Source organism: Pinus tabuliformis, chromosome 6, assembly GCF_031772625.1.
Source record: "Pinus tabuliformis cultivar Carrire ecotype Pingquan chromosome 6, CPIR1, whole genome shotgun sequence".
Taxonomy (NCBI): domain Eukaryota; kingdom Viridiplantae; phylum Streptophyta; class Pinopsida; order Pinales; family Pinaceae; genus Pinus; species Pinus tabuliformis.
Window position 1 is genome coordinate 1103518857 of NC_142292.1, and position 25589 is coordinate 1103544445.

The following is a 25589-nucleotide window of genomic DNA, read 5'->3' on the forward strand; positions in this document are numbered from 1 at the left end:
TCAGATACAAAGCAACGAAGATATCCTTCCAAACATTTGTTTACTATCTCAGTTTGCCCATCAGATTGAGGATGATAAGATGAGCTATGAGCTAACTGAGTACCAAGACAAAAAATAATCCTGTCCAAAAATTTCCAGTGAAAATGGGATCTCTGTCACTTACAATAATCTTTGGGTTTCCATGTAGCTTTTGAATTGTTTCCATAAATGCAGTAGAAACTGTACTGGCTTTAAATGGATGTGATAATGCACAAAAGTGTGCATACTTGGTAAGTCTGTCAACTACCACCATGATGACACTCTTTCCCTCAGACTTGGGTAAACCTGTGATAAAATCCATGGAAACCTCCTCCCAACGTTGGCTTGGAATGGATAAGGTTGTAATAGACCCGGTGTCTTAATTGTTTCAACTTTATTTTGTTGGCAAACCAAACATTTCGCCACAAACTTTTGAATATTTGATTTAAGGCCATCCCAAAAAAATTCCTTCTTAACCCTGTGGTAAGTTTTTAAAAATCCTGAGTGCCCTCCTAAGGGAGAAGTGTGCAATTCCATAAGAATCTTTTGTTTTAGCTGGGAATTCTTCCAGAGGTATAAGCGATCTTTGTACCATAACGAATCATTTTGCCAGCTAAATGTATCAGACATACTGGAATCTTGTTGTAACTTTCGAATAAGTGCCCACACTTCTTCGTCATTCTTCCATTCCTCCCTTGCTTCGTTTATCCAATCTGGTTGGATAATAGAAATGGCGCACAACAATGCTTCCACATCCTCATCATTTCTTGAGAGTGCATCTGCCACCACATTTTGCTTCCCTTTTTGTAGATGATTTCAAAGTCATAACCCAACATCTTTGTGACCCACTTGTTGCTCTTCAGAGGATAATCTTTGTTCTAAAAAGTATTTAAGGCTATCATGATCCGTTTTTACCTTGAAGTGTCTTCCCATTAGGTAGGGTCGCCATTTCTTAAGTGCATGGAATATTGCCAACATTTCCTTCTCATAAATAGCTTTGTGTAAAAATTTTCCCTTGATTGGACGACTTTCAAAAGCAATGGGTCTTTCATCTTGCATTAAAACAACACCAATTCCATTTCCTGAAGCATCACATTCCACAATAAAGGTTTTTGTGAAGTCTGGTGTAGCTAAGACCGGTGCTTGGCACATTGCCTCTTTAAGATGTTCGAATGCCTTTGTTGCTCTGGAGTCCATGAAAATTTATCTTTCTTCAATAATGTTGTTAGAGGTGCTGCTATTCTCCCATAATTCTTAACAAACTTGCGATAATACCCTGTCAACCCGAGAAATCCTCGCAGATGCTTTATGGATGTGGGAATTTTCCATTCCTTAATGGCTTTAATTTTGCTAGGGTCTACCTTAACTCCTTCAGGAGATACAATATGACCCAGATATTCCACCTCTTGTACTCCAAAGAAACATTTGGATCTTTTTGCATATAATTGCTTCTCCTCCAATAGTTGTAACAACATGTTCAACATGTTCAACATGATCCTTCCAAGACTTGCTGTAGATTAGTATATCATCAAAAAGTACTAACACAAATTTTCTAAGGAATGGTTTGAAAATTGAATTCATCAAACCTTGAAATGTTGAAGGTGCATTGGTAAGGCCAAAAGGCATGATCAAAAATTCATAATGACCCTCATGAATTCTAAATGCTGTTTTCGGAATGTCTTCAATCTTTATTCTGATTTGATGATATCCTGAACGAAGATCCAACTTGGTGAAGTAAATTGATCCATGCAATTCATCCAGTAATTCATCAATGACAAGAATGGGAAACTTATCTTTAATAGTGAGCTTGTTGAGCTCCCTATAATCCGGACACATGCGCCATGATCCATCCTTCTTGTGCAGCAATACGACTGGAGCAGAAAAAGAACTTTGACTTGGTTGAATTATACCAGCCTCTAGCATTTCTGCAACCATACGTTCAATTTCACTCTTTTGGGCATAGGGATATCTGTACGGCCTGATGTTTGGAGGAACACTTCCTGGAATCAGATGAATAGCATGATCATGATCACGAATAGGTGGGAGACCTTTGGGAGTCTCAAATACCTTGGAATGATTGTCCAAGACTTTTCGAGATATGGAGAAATAGATGATTCCACTGTGGACACATCTAGCGAACATAATTGTGCAATTACACCTCTTTGTTCCTTTTTTAGAAGCTTTGTCATACCGTTAGAGCTGATTATCTTTCTCGGTTTCCCTGCAATACCGCTTAGTTCAACTTCCTTTCCTTCCACAGAAAATTTCATGAAAAGTTCTTGAAAATTAAAAGCTATTGTACCCAAGGATTGTAGCCATTGGACTCCTAGTACAACATCAGCGCCTCCCATTGGAATGGAAAGCATTGGGCTAGTCAATACATATTCTCCTATGGATAGCTTGATATTATGGCACTTCCCGAGCAATTTATTGTTCCTCCATTTGCAACCATCACTTGACACTCTGGTGCTGGATATAAGAAGCAATTCAATTCTCTTGCTACCTTACAATGAATAAAATTGTGGGTACTTCCTGAATGAATCAACACTATTACCTTTTTCTTCTTGATTTGTCCTTCTATCTTGATGGTTTGAGGAGTGGTAATTCCCGCCAATGCATTACAAGATATGGTCGGATTCATTTCTTCTTTATCTAGGCTTTGTTCTTGGAGTATATCCTCTTTTTTTGACCTTTCTTGCTCCTTTTCTTCTTCCTCTTCACAATCTATGTAGAATAATTTCTTCTCAGCACACTTATGACCTTTAGTGTATTTGCTATCACAACTGTAACAAAGCCCTTTTGCTCTTTTTTCTTCCAATTGTTGTGGTGTCAACCTTATAGGTTGTGGAAGATTAGCGGCAACAACACTTTCGTCTTTATAGTTGTGAGTGGTATGCTTCCTGGTTGCCATAATTTTGCTTTCCATTTTTCTTGCTAACCTGAATGCCTTCTCTAATGAATCAGGTTCCCAAAGGCGAACATCATGTTGGATATTATGCTTTAAAGATCCTATGAACACATCAATCCTATGCTTCTCTGGAATATCTTTTACCCTTATGTTCAATTTTTGGAACTCCTCAATGTGCTCCATTATTGAACCCTTTTGTTTGAGACTTATTAATTGGCTAAAAAAAGTGTTGCTTTTTGTATCCTCATAATGTGCTATCAATTCTTCCGCAAAAATTGGCCAAGTGATAAATTGTTTACGAGAGCAAAGCCATTGATACCATACAAACTGATTTGGTTCCAAATATAAAGTTGCAATACGTACCTTTTGTGTGTTTTGCACATTATTGAGATCGAAAAATTGCTCCATCTGTAATATCCATGTTGCGGGATCCTTGCCATCAAATTTCTTCATATCGATTTTTGGAATATGGTGGGTCTTTGATCCAACATTAGATTCTATGGAATCATGATTAACATTTCTTTTGTTCTCATCATGAGTTTCTTTTACTACCCTTTCACCATTAGTGACCCTTTCTTGTAGCAACTTATTCATATTTATCTTCAATTCTTCCATGTCTGTCTTCGAATCTATCTTCAAATCATCCATCTTAGCTTCCACGTCATTCATCTTAGCTTCTATACCTTTCTTTAAACAATCCATCTTAGCTTCTACCCATTTCTTTAAACCATCCATCTTAGATTCTGTTCCTTTTTGTGCAAGGGACAGTTGTTGCACTTGGTCTTGTAATTTTGATATTTCATGTTACATTTCTTCCTCTTCTTCATGAGTCATGCTAGAGCTTTCAGGTTCCTTACTAGGTGTTTGCATTTTCTTTCCTTGGGGCATCAGTTACTGATAATAATGTTCTACTATGCCCTTTGAATTCCTTCAAAATAAATTTTCAAACCAAGCTTAAGCAAAAATTTAAGAAAATCTACACACCTTTTGTCACTTTGTAGGAACTCGATATTGCCTTTGATATATCTCTGTACTTTCCAATCATCTAGATCTGAATTTGTGACCTGCAGTAGCCCTCTGTGTCCTCTTTCCAATGCCACAAGTCTGACCCAAATTGGATTCTCCAAGGAAGAGTTATGTGAAATCTCCCACAGTGATTTGATTATAGACTAGTTCAGTAGAGCGAACTTGTACGACGTGCCACGAGTCACTGTTTCGACCTTTGGATCTGAAAAATGCATACAAGAAACTACAGTGCGTCCTCTTTCTGTACCTTCTTACGAAATTTCAATCCGATCCCCAGAGAGAAAGTTATGACGCTTTTCCCTAGGTCACCTGTTTGGAATGTAATTCAGGAGTCTGCAAAAAGACCAACTTCCTCAGATCATATCTCCGCAAATATAGCGCGAACAGCTCTGAAATTCGGACCCAAGGTTCAGCGCGATTTCTTCTCAAATGGGTTTTTTTTGCAACTTCTGAAACGTCGCAGAAAAAAAGTTATAGCGAAAATGCCACGATGTCCTGTTTGGAGCAGCGAAACCCTAGAATCCAAAGCTATGATACCAAATGTTATGAACCAGCTCAAGAAAAAGATAGAAAAGATAGATCAACGCCTTAGAATTCAGCCTCTTCGAGGGGGAAACCTCCTTTACATTACATAAATGAACAATTCTTCGATGATTCAAATGAGAAAACCTCCTTTCTATATATAGGAGTCTAAGGAGTCACAATATAACCCAGCCGACCTAACAATAATAATATAAAGCCACAAAAATAACAATAGAGGGATTATATGGGGCATAGTAATAACAATATGGGGATAATAGGGGCACAACAATATTAATAAGGGGTACAACTATAATAGTAATGGGGTAATCACTAGTATTATAGGGACCCAACATTGTATCTCCTTTTGATAGCGAGAACCGATCTCATAGCTATGCTTAGATGTCTCCATTTACAGTGTTGTAGGAGTTTCGTTGATGGAGTCTTCACTAACTGCGAGATTAGGTCTTGTGTGCCTGCTAAGCTTGCGTGGATATACTTGTGTGGATCATCCTCATCTGCAGCGTGGAATCCTTATATGCCTGCGTGGATATGGTCACCCTCTGCTCAGCATATCATGACTGTCCAACGTTTCAATATATCGTTATGAGACCTGCAGTGTATATCTCTGCGTGGACAACATAAATATATATATTGCGTATAGTTTCCAGATCTATGCTGCTAGATCTCACACGGCTTCATTGTTTCTGCCCTGCGTATGATATTTTCAAGACAACGTATTAATTACTGCGTACATCACTGTAATGTTTGCTGCGTATGACTGCATGTTAAGGTATCACTTAATTGTTTCCATACGTAATGAATATGATGGGCTATATGACTATGTTATATATATATATATATATATATATATATATATATATATATATATTGAAGCAGATATATATGTCTGTGTCCCATAATATGACTGTCCTGACTGTCTTTTATATTTTATATGACGGTGTTCCACTGACAACGTTTATCCCTTGACTGCGTGTAGGGGCTTCAGCGTATGGGTGCTGACCAGCGTATAACCTCCTCAAAGAACAATGTATAACATCCATCACTTGGCTGAAGTTTTAGGGCTGTGATTAATTAGGGCATCATCTTTTGGATCTTTTCTTCATCAAACCCAAAACAGGATGAAGAGAGATCTCAAGAGAGTGAGTGTGTAGAATGACTTAAAGTCTCCTTCTATTTATACTAAAAACGTGGATGATGAATAGACATGACGTTTGGGCTTCTTGAGCCTACATAAGTTGCTGGTCGGCTAGATAATAAATCCATAATTAAGATAAATTCATATCTTCATAAATACTTATCGGAATCGGATGATCTTTAGATCAATCCTACATCTCTCGACGAGAGGGATCCAATAAAAATATCAGCTGCCATAAATAAGCTGACCCACATGGAGTTTGGCCCTAGTTGCCAATTTAACACGGTGGTATCCAACACATGTCCAAACAACTCTCTAAAGAACTTCCTCAACCAAACAACTTCACAGGAATCCATACTAGAAGCAATGTATTCAGCCTCAATAGTGCTCAAGGCAACCGACTTCTGCTTCCCGCTCATGCATGATATCGAAGCAAAACCTAGAGAGAAGCAACATCCAGATGTGCTTTTACGATCCACCACTTTGCCAGCCCAGTTTGCATCAGAGTAACCATGGAACCTCATATTCCTGACAGTGTATCTCAGTCCATAAATGATTGTGCCTCAGAGATATCTTAAGCGATTCTTGACAGCAATCCAATGTATTTGATGAGGCTCGACCATAAACTAACTCAATGTATTCATTTCAAAACATATGTCTAGATGGGAGTTCACTAAAAACATCAGGGCCCCCTCGAGTTGACAAATCGGGCCCAACAACACTTCTGCATAACTTCTTGAAGCTAAGTTCCATCGGATCAGTCACGGACTTGTAGTCCACCATCCCAAGCTTTTAGTAGCTTCACGATGCTTTTTCCTTGAGAAAGGAAAATCTCACCTTGCTTTGCTAGATCTCCAACCCTAAGAAGTAATGCATCAGTCCTAGGTCCTTCATCTCGAATTCAGAAGCCAACTCCCTCTTACATTGATGAATAAGAGGGTCTGCACCTGTTAGAAAGAGATCGTCCACATAGAGTACCAAGATGAGAGGTCTATCATTCTCAACCTTAAAGTAAAGGTTCGGATCAACTTCACTTCTTGTAAATCCCAGCTTCATTGGATAGCTATCGATCATCTCATACTAAGCTCGGGGTGCTTGCTTCAACCCATAGAGGGCTTTCTTCAACCTGCATACATGTGTCTAACGATCTTGAACTTCAAACCCCTCATGCTGTTCTACATAGACTTCCATCTTAAGTGAACCATGCAAGAAGGCAATGTTGACATCCATCTGGTGTAGATTCCATCCTTGCGAGGCAACAAGGCCAACTAGTGCAAATATTTCATCATAATCTACACCTTCCTTTTGAGAGAAGCCTCAAGCAACAAATCTAGGCTTGAAATTTTCAACACTTCCATCAGCTCCATGCTTGATCTTGTAGAGCTATTTCGAGGTGACAACGGATTTGTCCTTGGGTCTAGGGATCACATCCCAGACATCATTCTTCATAATCGACTCATACTCTTCGTTCATTGCATCCTTCCAAACTTGGTGCTTTGCAGCTTCTTTGAATGTGCAAGGCTCAGATTGAACAATGGTGCTCATTGCAGTTAAGTACCCTTGGTACCTATTCGGCTTCTTGCTTTCACGAAATGTCCCCCTAGGTGCAACATGTCTCTTGGCATCTTCGAGAGTCTCCCTAAGCGATGAAGGTCTCATTTTTGAGGAGGAGGGCACATGAGGGGGTGGATCAATGGGATCCATTGGTCCTTCAACATCGGGCATTGGCTCATCCTGTGATTCTCCCTGCTTTCCTGAATCTGCTTCTTTGTCCTTCCTTGGAAGAGGAAGGTTACTAATCTTCCCAAGGGCAACATCCTCATCGAAGGTGACATCATGACTTATCTCCACTTCTCTTTGACCAGGCACATAGATTCTATATGCCTTAGAAGTTTCACTGTAGCCCACAAATGTTCCTTTCTTCCTAGAAGCATCCAATTTGCTTCTCTTTTCTTTTGGCACCTGAAAATATACGGGGCTACCAAAAATTCTAAAGGTGAGAAACATCAGGTTTCTTACCGGTGAAAAATTCTTCGGGAGTTTTGGAGTCCAATGCTTGATGAAGGCATCTATTTTGAACATACACGGTGGTGTTTGCAGCTTCGGCCCATAAGAAATTTGGAAGGCTTTAATCATGAAGATGGGACGAGTGGCTTCTATGAGTAGTCTCCCTCGTAATGTCAACTTCTCTACAATAATTATTGAACTCATTTGATTCATATTCGGTTCCATTATCGGTCCTCAATATTTTGATCTTCTTCCTAGTTTGATTTTCAATCAAAGCTTTGAAAGAACAGAACCATGAGAATACTTCGTCCTTCTTCTTCAAGAAATATATCCAAGTCTTGTGAGAGAAATCATTCATAAAGATAGCTCGATATAAATATCCTCCCAATGAGTTCATGGGCATCATACTAGATAGATCAAAATGAACTAATTGCAGTATGTCAGTAGTCTTGCTATCACTTGAGGGGAATGGTCCCCTTGTATGCTTTCCTTCGGCATACCCCTAACAAACACCTTCATGTTTTACTTTAAATTCGGGCATACCTGTCACCATCTTCCTCACATCGAGTAGAGCCTTATAATGTAGATGAGAAAACCTCCGGTGCCATAATTCGGATTGAAGTGATGTGTCGCAAGACATAACTCCCAGTGGACTTCCTCCAACCTGATATAGTTTGTCCCCCATCGCCGAGATAGATACCAGGTTCTTCACCTGATGTTTTTTGATCTCTTGGGAGGGCGACCATTTCGTTGATGAGGAGCGAGAGCATTTCTTTTTCCTCGGTTGTTGAATCTGTCATTCCTTTGATTGTTGTTCCCCCTGAAATTGTTGTTGTTGTGGTTTTCATCATCATGAGGTGTATCCCTTCTATTAGGACACTCCCTAGCATGATGGCCAAACTTATTGCAAAAGAAGCATCTTCGCTCCCTTCCATTTTTGAAACCCGACCTTCCTTGACATTGCTTGTTTGAACTTGCATAGTTCTTCCTTTTAGCATGAGCGGAGAATGCAGTAGGATCATTCCTATTTGAAGGCATATCTAGTTCCATCATCCTTGTTTCTTCTTGAGAACATCTAGTCAGCAATTCTTCAAAACTTGGAATCTTGTCGTTTCTAAGAATAGTAGTGTTGAACACGTACCATTCACGAGGGAGTCCTCCAAGGGCAATGAGACTCGAGAGTAAGCTCCCTATCAACATAGCTTCTCCAATCGAAAGAAGATCATTTTTGATCTCAGTAATCCTCATGAAGTAGGTTTGAATGTCTTCATTTGTTCCCTTCTTTATATCCTTCAACTTGTTCTTGAGGAAAAGAACTTGGTTTGTATTGCTAGATTTGAACATGCCAACCAACTTGTCATATATCTCCTTTGATGTGTTCAAATCAGAGATGTAAGCAACTAAATGCTTATGAATAGAATCCCCGATGATCTTCTTTGCTTTGACTTCACCCTTCTTGTACTTTGTCTTAGCAGTAGCCGGTGCATTTGAAGGAGGTTCCGAAATTTTTACCTGCACATAATCCATAACATCATGCTCTTCTAAATTCAAATCAAGAGACATCTTCCATGCAATAACGATGATGAGCAGAAGGAAATCTCAGCTTTATTATATCGATAAAAAACAAGAGTACATAACAATATGAAATAGCTGGAAATAAGTGAGAAGCTCAAACAACTACTGCGAACTAGATCCGGCCTCAAAATGGGTCTGCGATGGCACTGGATCGGGCCTCTCAAAATGAACATGCAATCAATAAGAGCTCCTGTGAATTTTGAATGAATCCACCAAGGGGAGATGGGTGTTCTCCCAATCTCTCTAAATCACTTGAGGGTTTTTGTCGTGGGGCTACCAATGGAGTAGAGAACCAGGTTCTCAACCTCCCATCCAAAAAACAATATCAACTCCAAGATATCCTCCAATGGCCTCCTCCTCTTTTATAGATTTGATTGATCCCTCTAGAACCTCACATTTTATTATTATTTTAATCATGGAGCACTTTTCCCTTTTTTATTTTAATTAAAATATTCTTTTTAATGCGGGAAAATAGTAAATTGGCCATCCTGTTTCCCTAGGTCACTAAAACTCTCATCTAACCATCCCATCATATAGATCTTCTTGCTCTGGTTCCAATGAGCTATTACACTAAGGTGTTATGCCATGTATTCCTCTTGGTATGCCACCTTAAGCGTAATTAATTAAGTCAAGCCCACTAATAACTCAGTTTTCTGAAAGTTGTCGAAATGTGCCGGAACGAAAGGCAAACTGTGCGAATGATGGAATATACCAAGCGAATGCCATCAGACCTCATAGAAACTACTCAAAACTTCCTTGGGACCCTTGATGACATAACCTGCTTCACTGACCCGGCCATCCCTTACCCTGGAAATCCACCCTGGCTGTACTATGAAGAAGAATAAAAATGGGGACATGAAAAGTAATGATTAACATCCAGTATAGTCTACGAAAGAAAAGGTTGTAACCTGGTAATCAAGTTCCATCTTTGGGCACTCTGATGCATGAAGGAAGATTCATATGGAGATGGATCATGAGAATGTTGATGGAACGAGAACGTCATCATAATGACGTAAGTCTAATTTTCTTTATTATTGTTTATCTGGTAACATATTATTTTGCTACTTGGTAGAATGTTGTATGGATACATGATGATAGTTGAGGCAAGTTCAACAGTATGGATGAAAATGTATGAGGATCATTGAGGGAAGCTCAATGTTTGGTACCCAGCAACTGTGAAGTCAAGATGTGGACATCTTGGGATTAAAAGGTAGCAGTGCGAGGAGATACGCTGAAGGTAAAAGAGAGATCACTTTCAAGAAGAAGCTATGATCAACTTGAAGTTGGGAAAGACTCAATGTAATGCCTTCATATCAAAGAAGAATGTGATGAGGAAGAAGATTGGCCTAGAATGTGAAAATTCTATCACTGCGGCAACTGATTTAGTTTTCCTACTTATTGCACAATAAGTTATTCATGAAATTACTTCAATAAACATTAAAATAAATACCGCTGCAGATATCACACCATAATACAGAAACAAACACATGCACAAAAGAATCAACACATTGACACAGTTATGTTGGACAATAGTCCCTGGAAAAACCCAATGTAGGAAAACTGGTGCAGCAAGGGAAGTTTTTATTATTCAGCAATTTTTCAGTGCAATAGGGTGCCAAACTGGCTTACCCACAGAGAGAAATAATTCTCCAACACTTCTCCCAATCCTAGCGTCAGCCCGACTGACCTCTACGTGGCTCTCTAACCCTATGCGGCAGCCCCTGCTTGACTGCGTCAGCCCTGGGCCTCTCCGCGTCACCCACGCAGACCCAACTATTGACTGCACAGTCTTCTGTTGCCTCTGCGTCTGCTTGAAAAGCCTTGCATCTGCCTCTCCTGCCTCAGCAATGATCCTCAGTGGCTGATCCCACCTCTCTGCTCTGTACTTGCTGCCTCCTGACTGCTCACTAGACCACTGGTTCAATATCTCAGCTAACCCCGCTCCAGAAATTTAACTGATTGGTCTCCCTCAGTGTGTTCTCCAAGTGACCCTCAAGCCTTCTCTTATACCTTTCTCGTTGACACATCAACGACCGAGATTAAGTCCCTAACCAATGACTAAGATTAGATCTGGCTTGATCGATGACTTTTGGACCATTCTAACACAGTTTTATATTAATTCACATTAATATTTTATTTTCCCTAAGTTTAGACTTAGGGACTCCACTAAAAATATTAATCATTTTAATATCTCCCAAATTGTTTAGAATCTGCCCAAACCCTTTCTGGGTATTGGAGATCTCATGTGCCTTAGCCTCTCCACCAATTTTTGTGGCTAGAGCACATCCGATGCTACCCCAAATCAACATAGAACCTGTCACAAAATTGAAGAGAGAAGGTGGCTTCATGATACCTTGAAAGAAAGAAAGCTTAATGATGTAGAGGAAAGGAGTTGGGCAACTATGAAGAATTGGTAGCTGATACTCTTATGAAGACAAGCTGTAAGGCTTGTGATTATGACTTCCCAAATAGAAAGGAAGTCTAGAACTCCTCTAATTTTGATAGGGGGCAAAGGAGTCTCCTTGTATAGGAGCAAGGTTCTATTCTCAAGACTAAAGGAGAATAGGGATGTCCTCTTTGGTTGAGAGGAAGTGATGTTGGACATCACATGTGCATTCCCCTCTTCTGGTGGTGAAGAGAGAATGGCAAAGGATTGGATAAGAATTTGTGGTTTCCTTGAGGATAAAACATCCAAGAAAGGAAAGTTTCCGAGTCCCGACACACGTTGAGGATGTGACAAGTATCCAAGAGAAGAGTGGTCGAAGAGGACTGATATTCTTTGAGGACTCAAGATTGGAGATCCAAGAAAAGAATAGTCCTGAAAGGACATACCATGTAAACATCCGTATGGGGTAACTTCTTTGTAGAGGTAGTGCGGTGTCACATGTAAAGCCTCCCACCATAATGCCCTTGATTAAACAAGAGCTTGTCTAGTTAGGCCTCAGAGACAGTGCTGGTCATAATGATGATGCTTACAGTATGGCATATCAATCTAAATCTTCTTATGAGAACTCTTTAGTTTGAGATATGATGTTGTACTAGCTGTACAATTATGAATACCTCCCTAGTTAAGAGGGAGTGTTGAAAATGTAGCTACTTTCAGTCTTCATAACTATTGTACTAATTTCAATATGTGTATGTAACAAACAAGAGAAGAAAAGTAAAAGTTATTATTATTAAAGCACCAGTTTCATGCCCATTATTGATGGTCTTCTAGGTAAAAGCATGTGCTTCATGCTTCTAGGGTTTGTTAGGTCTTAATATTTATTGTCATGAGTCAAAGGAGTGAACATCATGTTTCTAATACCCTTCCTGGAAAAATGTAATTGTAAAAAGATTTATTTTGAGTTTAGAAAGTTCGGGAAACTTCAAAAGTACAAGTCGGCCTAAAGGAGGGAATTCGACCCCTTGAGAAGGCTATATAAAGGAGCAGTTCGACCTCATTTGAAACACACTCACTCCACAAGTTCGACATCACAAGAAGAAGTTCGATCTGTACCTGGGAGAAGCAAAAAGGGAGGGCGAAGGTCTGGGAGAAGAAAGAAGGACAAAAATATCTTGTTTTGGGCTCTATCGCTCTCACATGTGCACAATTCTAGGGTTTTTGGGCTGGAGGAAGAGGTTGAAATTGTAGAATTGAGTTGCGGTAGGATGAAGTGTAGCTGGAAGGAAGGATACTTGATCTAGACCTCGTTGACCTTAGGAGGAGTTGTCTTGCTCCAAGAAGGTTTCAGGAGGACGTTGATCTAGGGTTTCCTTGGAAGCTGCAAGACTAAAATTGTAGCGTCAAAGTTGCAGTCTGAGTAGCAGTGTCGAAGCTGGTAGGTTGAAGTTGTAGTGTGTCGTAGTTTGGTGCAAAGTCAAGGAAGGACTTGAAGAAGGGTTGACTTGGTACTAGGAGAAGGACTTGGTCTAGGGTTTGGGTCTTTGTATCTCATTTGAAGCAGATTCTAAGAAAAGAGTTTTTGGGTTTTCTCCTCGGAGGGGTTTTGCCTTGGCTAAGAACTTAATATCTGTGTCCTCTATTGTTGCTATTATTATTCTTGATATTGTTTGATGAAAAGATTCAACTAAAGTAACATAAAGAAGATACATAAGACTCACAAGCAAATATCAAGGTTAAGGAAAATAAGATTAATAGTTGCCACTATCCATTTTTCCAATACCCTAGGCTAGGATCATTTATAGTCTTAGAGAGAAAGGTAAAACCACTGAAGTGATAGTTGTGGCTTGCCTAAATTTCCATTGGGTTGTTTTCACTTGTGCTTAGGCACTTTGCACCAAGTGATAATCTAGGTGTCGGCAAATCTTAATGGATACATCTTTCTTGTAGCATATGTGATGTATAAGGGGTCTCTCTTTGATGCATGCATTGGTTCTTCAAGCTTGAAGAGATGTAGATTATTGTTTTTAGATTTTTGTGGATTGATTTGTTGGTTGTCGTAGGAAGAAGTGTAGATTTTTTCACATAGAAAGGGCTAAGAACTTTGATCCATTGATGAGTCAAATCTATCTCTTGGAAGGAATTTAGTGTGTTAGCATCTTTTTCCTCTGTTATCTTGGGTTTGAGGTTTAATAGTTTTTATTTATATCTGAGGAATTATTTGCAAGATTATCAGTCTCAAATTCTAGGGTAAAGTTGAGTTGCTAGTTGAAGGAACATCCATTGGAGCCGTCCATTGTAAAATTTATGCATTGATTTCCGGAAAGATTAGGGTGGATATAGTGAGCATGTAAGCCTTATTTCCATCACTAATAATAATAATCCAATTTTAAGGTCATGGCCAAGCCATATAACAAATTGGTTTATAAGACCCCTTTGTTTATGGGACAAGGGACCCACCTCCATGCAGCGATTTGACTGCCAAGTCTACGGAGGTATACATACTCTACCCCCTCTTTGGTTTTGAACTTGTGATCTCTTAGGAGGAAATACATGCTCTTATTAACCATTACGGCCACAAAAAATTAACCTCTATGATAATCCCTTGACTTCACTGACCTTGTTGAATTAGAATTAATCTCTAGATCCTTCTATCACTCTGTTAACTCCCTTGAAAAATACAAAAAACACTGTTTTACTAAAGGTACTCGCTTGTCACTTGTGCCTTATTATTTAGGTTTAGTGGTCCTACTTAAGGATAGCCCCCTTGAGCAAAAGAAGAGCTGGCCTAAAGTGATGAAGATGATATGTTTCTTAGGTGACAATGGTAACCATCTGAATAGTTCCCTCTTGTGTTGCACCTCATGGATTAAAGCTCTGATCATTAAGTGCAAGTTGGAAAGGTAATATGCTCTATTAATGTGTGTCCATTGCTCAGATGTTGTGACTTGAATATTGCTTCAGTTGATGATATTTAATATTTCTGCTTGCATTTGCACATTTTGGTTGTGGAATTTAAGTGGTGCATGAAAGTTCACCATACAAAATTTAGTGCAAAGGAATTTGGTGGCATGAAGATTTTTTAAATTATTGTCCATGTATATTTCAAATTTTTGATAAGCTGATTTATTACTACTGGCTGTAGGTATTTTGTTTTGGATACAGGTGCCAATGGTCTTTCAATTTGTCCCAAAAATGTGGGTACATATTCTATAGTTATTTCTCCCTCTTTGTTACTTCCTGATGCCAATTCAATTTTTTGTCAAATTATTCCAAAACTCAGCTCTTAAACTCAGATGCTGATGATTCTATGCTTTTCAATCTTCATGTCATAGTTAAAACTTCATGATGCATCAGCTTTCTCATGAGAGTTTGTTGGCTGTTAATTTCCTTTGCACATTCTCTTCAAGCTTTGTGTCATAATAATATGGGCGATAGATAAAAAAGATAAAATTTGGAATAAAAATTTCGTGATATTTTATTTCAACAAATACGTTACTTCTTGGGTTTCTTGAAGTGGCTTAGATGGGGAATTATTAAAATTTACTGCATTAAAACTAGATGTAGGCTGTAATGCCATAGGTGAACCGTGAATGTGCCTATTGATATGGGACGTTGACGTAGCTATTAGGTGTGGGACAAAAGATAGAGAGAAATCTTGTATTTTGTTTTCAAGAAAATACATCTGGTCTTAACGGAGAATTTTTATAAGAGCAGTAATATATACAAGGAGAAGAAAAAACTTAAAACCTCCTCTTCTGCACTACAAGGGCTGAAATGACATCAGAGTAAGCAAAAGCATCTACATTCTTGGCATCTCTAATCAGGAGGTGACCCTTTGCTTGAAGCTGAAAACCTATTTCCTACAAAATGGCCAATCAATCTTTTAATGCCAAATTCTTGTATGCATCATTGTCTTTTATTGTGGGGTGAGTGAGTTATGTTGTCTTGGAGTAGTTGCATACCTAATCCTATTATTACGTTAATGACTACTGCCGTAATGCTTAATCACTAAACATTATCTCCTAATGGATATCTGTAATCTTGGAAATGTTGTGTATTTGTGCCCAACGTTGTATCACATTTATAATTTTATTGATTATTATTTTTGTCCTTAACATAAAATTGAGAGCTGCTTGATTGCATATCAATCATTCTTTGTATCATTTACATTTATTAATTATTATTTGTCCTTGAGCCCATTTCTTATGAATTCCTATGGCATCCATGGCTACTGTAAAGTAGTCACAGGTCACCGTAATCACAGTTGGTATTAAAAAAGACTGATTCCTGGCCTGTGGGTAAAATCGTCTTTGGCTAGTGGCCAATAATTTCAACAAGATAGGAACAAAAAAAAATTAAAATACAATTGTTACAAATCTTCCCTAAAGATGAAATTAGAAGCTGTGTTTAGTGTATTGAGTAAGAATGGGTTGAACAATGACTCTCCGCCTCTTCAAGAGACAAGATGCTACAAAGAAAAAAATTGACAAAAAAGCTTGCCAGTGAGATTTCCAGATCGAAGACTTGGTGCTACTCTAGAACAAAAGCGGTGAGAAGCCAGGTAGGTAATCATGGTAAATTCTAAATTCATTTGTTAGGCCCTTACCAAATTGTTGAAGTTGCAGGTAACCACTCATTCTACATTGGTCACCTAGATGGAGAAAAACTGCCATTGCTGGTCAATGGGCAAGTTTTGAAATTGTTCTACAAAGGTAATATCTAAACACTATTAGGGCGTGTTATCTCTTAGGTTTTCCCTGGAGAAAAGTCCAATTTCACCAAGGGGAGAACCTAAGGACACAAACAGGTAAAGCCACCCACTATCACGTTGACAGCTTTGCCCCCCACTTCTAGGTTTCCGATTGTTAATTTTAGATAGCAATGGTATATTCTGTGCTTGCAACAATCACTTCAATGTCCTTTTATCAGCCCAATGACAATTTCCACTTAGATTTAAATAGCAATCACAATAATCGTTAGATCAACATTGACAGTAACTGTAGATAGAACATAAACAATAAAATGCAGAAGACAAGTGAAGACAAGAGAACACAGATATTTAGGCTAATGCTAGGGAAAAACCCCACAAGGGGGAAAACCCAACCATTCATTCTTGTTGCTTAATATCAAATGCCCAGCAGAGAGAGAAAAATCCAATTTGTACAATGATGATAAACAAGAGCCCCCAAAACTGATCTGTCTGTTGTCGCACAGATTGACACGACAACGCTCAGACCGGGGGCTGTCACTCTGATCCCCGATCCCTCCGTTTAAGCCTGTCTCCCGCGGCTAAGGGGGGTAGACCCTATGAGATAATGAAGACCAACTGCCAAATAGTTGGTTGGAAGACACGAGACACGATATGATAAGCACTAGATGGATTTGATTAATTTAGCAGATCAGTGCCTTGTTATTAAAACGATTACTTGTTAGATGATATAGAAACATAAACCGTGAAAAGCAATCATTTGTCACGATATCCAGCAACTGAGAATTTTAAAGAGATGAATGCTTTAAACCACCACGAGAATCATAAATCATTATATTTCGTATCTCGACTTGAAAATTTAGATCTCAGCGTGAAAGATATAACATGAAAACCACTGAATCTGGCAAAAATAATTTACCACAAATATTTTTTTTTTTCAATTTTTTTTTTTTATTTTTTATTTTTTATTTTTTTTTATTTATATTAAAAATGAAAAATCTAAAAAACTTATTAAACTCTAAACTTAGAATCTAAATAAACTAATAAACAAAAGTTAATAAAACCTAAGTCTAAAACATAAATATTTTTTGTTTTTCATATAAACAAAAACTAAATTAAAATCCAAATACGATGGAACCTAAACTAAACTAAAAATTAAATTAAAATCTAAATTACATTCTACGCTAACCCTTTTCTATATATATATACATCAAAGACTAAAAAAAAAAAAGGAATACGATTTAACCTCTGAAAGAAAATAAACAAAAACGAAACTATAATGAAAATACCGCCCTAAAGACTTTGATTTAATGCTTACCCTCTGCGTTAGAATGAAGATCCCGACCCCGTCAGAGAATGAAACGCAGAATAAGAATTCGAGAGCACAGTTAGACGGAGGAGGGCAGAAGAAAAATGAATCGGTTTTACCTGTCGACGGCCACATAGAATTCAAAATCGTTTTTTGCAGGGTTTGCAGGTGTGGCAGGACGTGGTCGCGTAACAGACAAAGCTGGGCCAACGGTGAATATGGCAGAGAACCGCAACAAAAGAACATACGCCTCACGTCGCTTCAGGTTGCCTCACGATTTTCATAGCCCAGGCTTAAGCACAGTTGACCACGATGAGCAAATACGATTTGAAATCATTTCGATGTTGGTATCTACTGCGTGAAGATTAGCTTGAGCAATTGCTCCTTGAAATGGATCTTAGAAAAAACTGTTTGCGTGAAATGAAATCTGCGTAGCAACGAATTTGATGCCCACGCTGTCTAACCCGATGCTTGAAAATGGCGGATAACTTGAACGCCTTCCGGAAACTTGAGATTGAAATCTGGCCCGTATCACAGGTGCGTGGATCTGAACTAAAGCGCAATTGCTTTCCTTTGATTTGCTTTACGGCTCTGATGTACAAAGATTGCTGCAATCAGACAAAGACAGCGGAAGAGAGCGGCTGATGCTTGAGGCCAGCAAATGCTGGCGGGTTTGCGGCTTGACTAAATAGATGAACGCCGACTGCTGATTTGCAGGCTTGATGCTCCATATTTTACTGATAAAACCTTAAGAATTCCTCAAATACCAGCACCTGCAGAAAAAGGAAAATCCTAACAAAATCTGTATAAGGCAAAAATTTTAAAAAACCCTAGAACAACTAATTTAATTTACAGATTTGGCCCCTTAACAGCCAGATTCAACAATAAGCACAAAAATATTTTAAAGAATAAAATTTTTAGTTTTTCACTGTGAAGAACTTCAGAAAATCTCTCATGCAAAATAGAAAAATAAACTGAATGATAGACCCAGGATCAAATCCAACTGGGCTCAGCAAAAAATGCTTGTGGGAGTTGGCTGGTTCAGCCGAGAACTTCCCCAAAACGCCCACCAATCTTCTTCAGTAAGAGTTTTCTGCACAGTTCAAAACAACCATCAGTAAAGAGGGCAAAAATGCTGCTAGATCTCAAAAAGTAATGGAGATACCTGCCATTACTTCAGAAACCCTAACAGCACTCAAACCCCAGCAAGTGAACAAGATACCTGTGCTCACAATACTCTACAATAAGTTATTATTAATGGCCGAAAATAAAATATGCAGAAACTTAAACAATCTCACAGCATTTCCAGAGAGTAACACCAGCAAGATATGGACCCCAAAGTCTTCTTTTATTAACTAGAAACAGATTTACAAGAGAGCTTTTTCAGTATCAGACTCACAGATCCAATTCATCTGAAATGACCCCTAGCACCCTACTTAAAGGAAATGACTCCAACGGCTAGTTCGAGTGATCCATGTCGAAATGATCTCGACCGTCGATGAAGATCAAGACATCTCTTAATCTCATCCGTCGAATTATTAAAAAAACAATATTTTGCATGCATTCACTTAAAATATTATTATTTTATTAGTTAGGGTTTTTGCTTTATTTTATAATTTTTTATGATTTTTTATTTATTTCATTTTTTAATTTTTTCAATTTTTTAATATTTATTTATTTATTATTTTTATTCATTTTTTAATTTCTTAATTTTTTAATTTTTTTTTAATTTTTTATTTATTTTATTATTTTAATTATTTTCTCAAATGGATCACCGAACTAAGCCTTCGGAATCATCTCCTAGGACTTAGGACTTAGGACTCATGAGGGGATTTAAAACAATTTTCAACCCTCAAGACACATTACATCATGATTTTTACAATTTACATCTTAAGGGGACAAACCCACTTAATACAGACCCTCATAAATCACCTAGTTCTGCGACACAACTATAATCTAGCAGATTAACACACTAGGATTCTCCTAAAGTTCTAATGACAAAATCCATCCCGACTTTGGGGTCAGGTTTGAAGGAAAACTCTGCCGATCATGGATCGGTGAGACGAAAAACCTTCCGGGACGTAGATTACCATTAGAAAGTTAGGTCCACCTAGGCAATTTACATACACGACTCATATCTGCTAAGATTATTTACAATTCATACATGCAGACTGGGTTTACAATTAGATTGATCAAGCTGCTGATGGCTGCAGGATGGCACGGACACGCTGATCAGGTGCTACCCCTTCTTGCAAAGAAGAGGGGGTGTACTGCATGGGTAGTTGACCAGTAGTGGTCAACTGTCAAATGCTGCAATTCTGAACACTGTCAATAGCAGTCAAATTTCCCTAACCAGAGAAGTCAACAGTGGTCAAAATCCAATCAATTGTCCTCCAAAATTTCGGTCTAGTAGCCCAGTCAATGCAGCCTCGAGTTGATGAAAGTAATGCCAAAACAGTCCAGAAATTAGCGTTCAAGGGAGAGAGTAAACGCATGCCAGATTTGCGGTCAACCTGAGATCAGACCTTGTGGTCAATGCAGGTCAAACCTCACTGAAAGCCTTGGTTCCTGTGCCAGAATGTGCGGCCTGCCCAAACAGAGATATCTCCACAAAAATCACAGAAAAATAGTGCCAAATAATCCTCAGCCAAAGCTGGTCAAAGGTCACTGCAGAAAAGTCAATGCAGAAGAACATAGATGCCCAATCCACCCTTCACACGTGTGAGAAGAATATGCTGCCTCAGATGTGTACAAACCAATCAGAAGAGAGAGAATGTGTTGTTGTGATGAGGTGCCAAAATGAGGAGGACATGCTATATTTATAGTGGTTGACATGGGGTGAAAAGACATGTCTTTTGATCCATGAGCTGACATGAAGGGGAGCCGACCTGAGCCGGCTTGAAAAAGAAGCATTTGGATGAAGACAAAAAATCCAAAATTCTCAGTGATGAATGATGTCATCAAGAGCTCTTCAAGGGTGAAGAGTGCCATCAAAAGAGGAGCTGCCTATTACCGCTCAAACTAGTAGGGGTCCTAGGAGGGGATCCTATAGAGCAACTACTAGGTCAAGTGGCAGCAATGGAGCAATAGCCCACTGTCACCTCAGCTATAGCTCTCTGCACTTTACTGGCTTTCGCGGATGGGAGGAGACCCTATATAAGAGGAATCACAAGGATGAATATGTCAATGAATGGGTGGAGAGTGACCCCTAGAACCTATTCACAAGAGAGACTCAATTGAATGGCTTACTTGCTTAAGAAGCAAGGTGATGGGCTTTTTAGGAAGGGTTACGTGGATGTTGAAGCCTAGGTTTGACGAATATCCCTTGACAAGAAGCTTCTTTGACCTAAGAATCGTTGTGGAGAAATGGTTTCTATGCAATCTTTATGGAATTGGAGTTATAAAGTTGTGGGACCACAAAGAACCAAAGTGGACCCAAACTAGGTCAAGGATGTGGAGTTGATCCACATTAGAGGGGCTTGACTAGTTTTGGGGGGAGAATAGGATCAATGGAGTAATTTTCTTTTGAAATCCAAGTGCAATGATTCAAATGACCCTAACCCACAACAACCTAGGGAGAGGAATGATACTTGAGCTAGGGCTTGCAATATCTTAGGAATCCACCGTCTTGAGAAAACCCCAATGCAGTTGTGGACCAAATTTCAAGAGTTTTGGATGGCGACAAAAGATTTCACTTGATGCCTTAGGTGGCCTACTCAGGTTAGGCCTAGAATTGGGAGAGATGAGAAAAAAGGGGGTAATTTTGATCACCAAAGGGATGTGAGGATCAATGCCTTGCTTCTTGGGCTTAATGGAGTCAAGATACATCTAGATCGAGAACTTTCATATGCTAAGGAGCCCTATATGTCTTTTGCTAGCCTTCCAAGGTGCAACAACACGATCATTTAGGGATTTATACTTCGAATTGCAAAGGTGATGAAGTTTCAAGGGCTTTCAACCTATGAGGTGCCTCTGGGAACATTCACCCACTCCCTCTAGGAAAGCATGCATTAAATCACTTATTTAAGGTTTCCAGAAGAATTTCACATTACTTTAACTCATACAAGAACAATGGTAACAATAACATGCATTATACAAGTATGATAACAAGAATAACATTAAAATTTCGCTTACATGAGAGAGAGACAGTATATCCATTCATCAACTTCGCATTAGAAAGAAACTCCAAAGACAATAGCAAAAATCCAAACATCATAGTGCATCAAGAAACTCCAAAAATTTTGTCCCAAAAACAAGTGCGAAAATCTCTCAAGAGATACTAATCCAATCCAAGTGACGATGAGAGAAATGAATCATCCTCTCATCTATTTATACAATCCAGTAGGGGATTCAAATGGCCTAATTTGCCTAATTTAACTCCAAATAATAAAAAATGTACAATAATGATATGCCTTGGTGACAAGCCCACCAAGATAGATCCAAAATAGAAAGATAAGCCTCTCAAGAGGGCAAAATAGTAAACATGATGAGTCGTTGGGTCATTTAGAAGGCCTACTAGAGTCTAAAATGTGCCAAGTTGAGAAAATAGGCTCCAAACATAGTGACCAAGGGGTTGGCCCCTTGATATCCAAGTGGTGTCCCCAAGTGGGTGCGGGGGCTGTTACCGCTCAAAATAGTAGGGGACCTAAGTGGAATTCCCTAAAGGGAAAATGCTAGGCCAAGGGCAACAAATGGAAACTTAGCCCACTGTCACCTCAGCTAAGGCTCCCTTCTTTTTACGGATTTTTATTGATGGGAGGAGACACGATATGTATGGAGTCACTAATGTGTAAAATTTTCTGTTTTCCCACCTCGGTTTTCAGTTTCACCTTATTTCTCCCATGTAGTTAAATGCCCATTCCCATAACCATACATTTAACAGACTGAAAAAAATAAATATTGCTGAAAACACAAATTCTGGAAATTTTTCAGAATGCTGGAAATTGCAGAAATAAAAATCAGCAATTAAAAACAGCCATTAAAACACATTTAAACTCAGTGATTTTTGGTCAACTTGACCCTGGAAAAACCCCCTACAACTCTTGGGGAAAACCAGTTTGAGAGCTCTTCTTTATTTCTGGAAATGCCTTTTTACAGTGAGAAATTTTCAGCAAAAATCAGCAAACAAATTTACAACTTATCTCGATTTCTGAGCCTCACAGCCCACCAGAAATTTCCAAACAGCAACACAATGTTGTACGGCCACTGTACGGACGGTACGGGCGGCTGTATGGACGACTGTACGGACTGTACGGACAAGCTGTACGGACGGTACGGACAGGCTGTACGGACCTCGATTTTTGTGCAGAAAATCAGCTGCCTCGATTTCTGTGCAAAAACAAATCTGCCTTTTGCTGTTTGCTCAAGAAAAATCTGCCTTTTACTGCTTGCACATTCAGCTGTAAGGATTTGCTTAAATGCTACCTTGGTATGTGTGCCAAGCTGCTGCCTCCTTCTCCTCCTTGTCCAGAAATCTCCCTTGCTCTCTCTCTCTCAATCTGCTCATGAAAGAATGAATGATCTTTTTCTCCTTTTCCTCCCTTAACCCAACCCTAAATGACTTTTGGGTGATACCTAAATCCAATGGCTGAAATAGATTTAGATCAATGGCTGAGATTAAATGCTCATTTAAATCTCACTTTCTATTTTTTAATTCACCCCACTTTAATAAAGACCCACTTAGTCATTTATTTCCAAAGTCACTTTTCCTTTCTAATTTTTCATTGACTTTATAAAAGTCACTTTAAAATTAGACTTAGTAACTTTATCACTTAAAGTCACTTTCAAATTAGATTTAACTTTATAAAAATTATAAAGTTACTTTAGGAGAAAAATTAAATTCTTTTGGACACTTTTCCTTAGGCCAAAGATCAAAGCCTTAGGGAACCACCTGTCCTCCAGTACCAAATTTCAACACTCCCTCTTACCGAGGAAGGTGTTCCTCACCACACCCATCTTGTCTCTGAAGTAGACATGCTTGCCCCGTGGTAAGGCTTTGGTAAGAATATCTGCAACCTGCTCATCAGTGGAAATATACTCAAGCTTCACAGCTCCCTTCTGAACATAGTCTCTGATGAAATGATATCTGATCCCGATATGCTTTGACCTGTCATGAAATACTGGATTCTCCGTGAGTTTAATGCAACTCTGATTATCACAGTAAATCACTGAAGGTCTCAACGGTTGACCAAATAAGCCAAACAACATCTTGCGAAGCCAGATGGCCTCACAACTAGCTAGACTGGCTGCCATATACTCTGCTTCCGCTGAACTCAGTGCTACTGACTGCTGCTTCCGGCTGAACCATGACACTACTGCTGAACCCAACCCAAAACAACACCCTGAAGTGCTCTTCCTATCAGAAGCACAACCTGCCCAATCAGAATCAGTGTATCCTGCCAATCTCACTCCATCTCCCTGCCTGTAGTCCAGACCATAATCCACTGTCCCCTGCAAGTACCGCAAAATGTGTTTTGCAGCCACTTAGTGAACCTTCCTAGGCTCACACATAAACTGACTCATCGTGTTGACTGCAAAACAGATATCTGGTCTAGTGTTGACCAAATACATCAAGGAACCAATCAGCTGCCTGTACAATGTGGGATCCACCAACTCGGAATCCGAAGCATGAAGCTTCTTCCAGTTGGTGATCATCGGTGTCGACATGGGTCTACAATCCTCCATGTGGAATCTGCTAAGGATGTCCACAATATACTTCCCCTGCCCCAGGAAGAAATGCCCCTCCTCCTGCCACACCTCCAAACCCAAAAAGTAATGCATCAAGCCGATGTCCTTCATCTCAAACTCCGCCGCAAGATCTCTCTTGCAGTGCTCTATGAGTCTCTCTGCACCTGTAATGATCAAGTCATCCACATACAGCACCAGAATGAGAGGCTCCTCACCAATCACAATAAAGTAAAGGTTCGGATCTGCCTCACTCTTTGTGAAACCCATCCCCTGCAAGTATGCATCTATCCTGGAGTACCAAGCTCTGGGAGCTTGCTTCAGGCCATAAAGGGCCTTCTTCAATCTGCACACATGGGACTCCTTCCCATGCACCTCAAAGCCCTGTGGCTGCTCAATGTACACCTCCTCCTGTATGAAGCCATTGAGAAATGCGGTCTTCGCATCCATCTGGTGGATCTTCCAACCCATCTCTGCTGCTATCGATATAATGGAGCGGATCGAAGTATATCGAGCCACGGGAGCGAAGGTCTCCTCATAATCAACTCCCTCTACCTGGGAGAACCCTCTAGCCACAAACCTCGCTTTGAATTTCTCAATGTTGCCATCTGCAACATGCTTTACCTTGTAAAGCCATCTGGAAGTAACCACGGATTTGCCCTCAGGCCTCGGCACCACCTCCCAAACATCATTCTTCATGATAGAAGAATACTCCTCCTGCATGGCCTCTCTCCAGACCTGCTGGCTAGCTGCCTCCTCATAGCTAGAAGGCTCAGAGTCAAGGATGCTGGTAACCATCGCCATATAACTACAAAACCTCTCAGGTGGTCTACTCTCTCTGACCGGCCTCTTCGGCTCAGCAACAGATGTGGCATCTCTCAAGGTGTCCTGAAGCCACTTGGGCTTCCTCTTCCCTGAGCATGCTTCTCCCATAGGAGAATGAAACTCCTCCTCATCATCACCATCAGTAGCCTGAACTCCTGACTGTCTGTCTGCTGTCCTCCTGCCTGCACCTGAACCTGTAGAAGCTGAGGTACCTTGTGAACTGTCCATCAGTGGACTCCCTAGTGAACTGCTCTCTGAACTGCTCTGCATGCTGCCCGGAGCACCACCCCTCTGGCTCGGCGAGCCACTGCTCACTGATGGACCTGACATCCTCATAGATGTACCTCCAGATCCTCCTGATCCCTGCCCACTGGATCCCTGCGACTGACTCAACTGCTGCTGAGGGTCTGGCTGATCCAGATACTCTAACTCCCGTGACCTCCTAAAGGCCCTGTCCTCCTCGAA

General features: G+C 39.7%; 1 protein-coding gene across 6 annotated transcripts in view; it reads left to right on the top strand.

The window, feature by feature from the left end:
• The window catches only part of LOC149262770 (uncharacterized), a 352995-nt gene that overhangs the window by 210533 nt on the left and 116873 nt on the right, over positions 1 to 25589 (top strand). For all 6 annotated transcript variants that reach the window (XR_016259200.1, XR_016259199.1, XM_089425177.1 and 3 more), the window contains one exon: positions 14741 to 14792. Coding sequence is in view for 4 of the 6 variants with exons in the window: in XM_089425177.1 (XP_089281303.1) it covers positions 14741 to 14792 (52 nt within the window). In the remaining 2 variants the exon portion in view is untranslated. The remainder of the gene's footprint in view (positions 1 to 14740; positions 14793 to 25589) is intronic.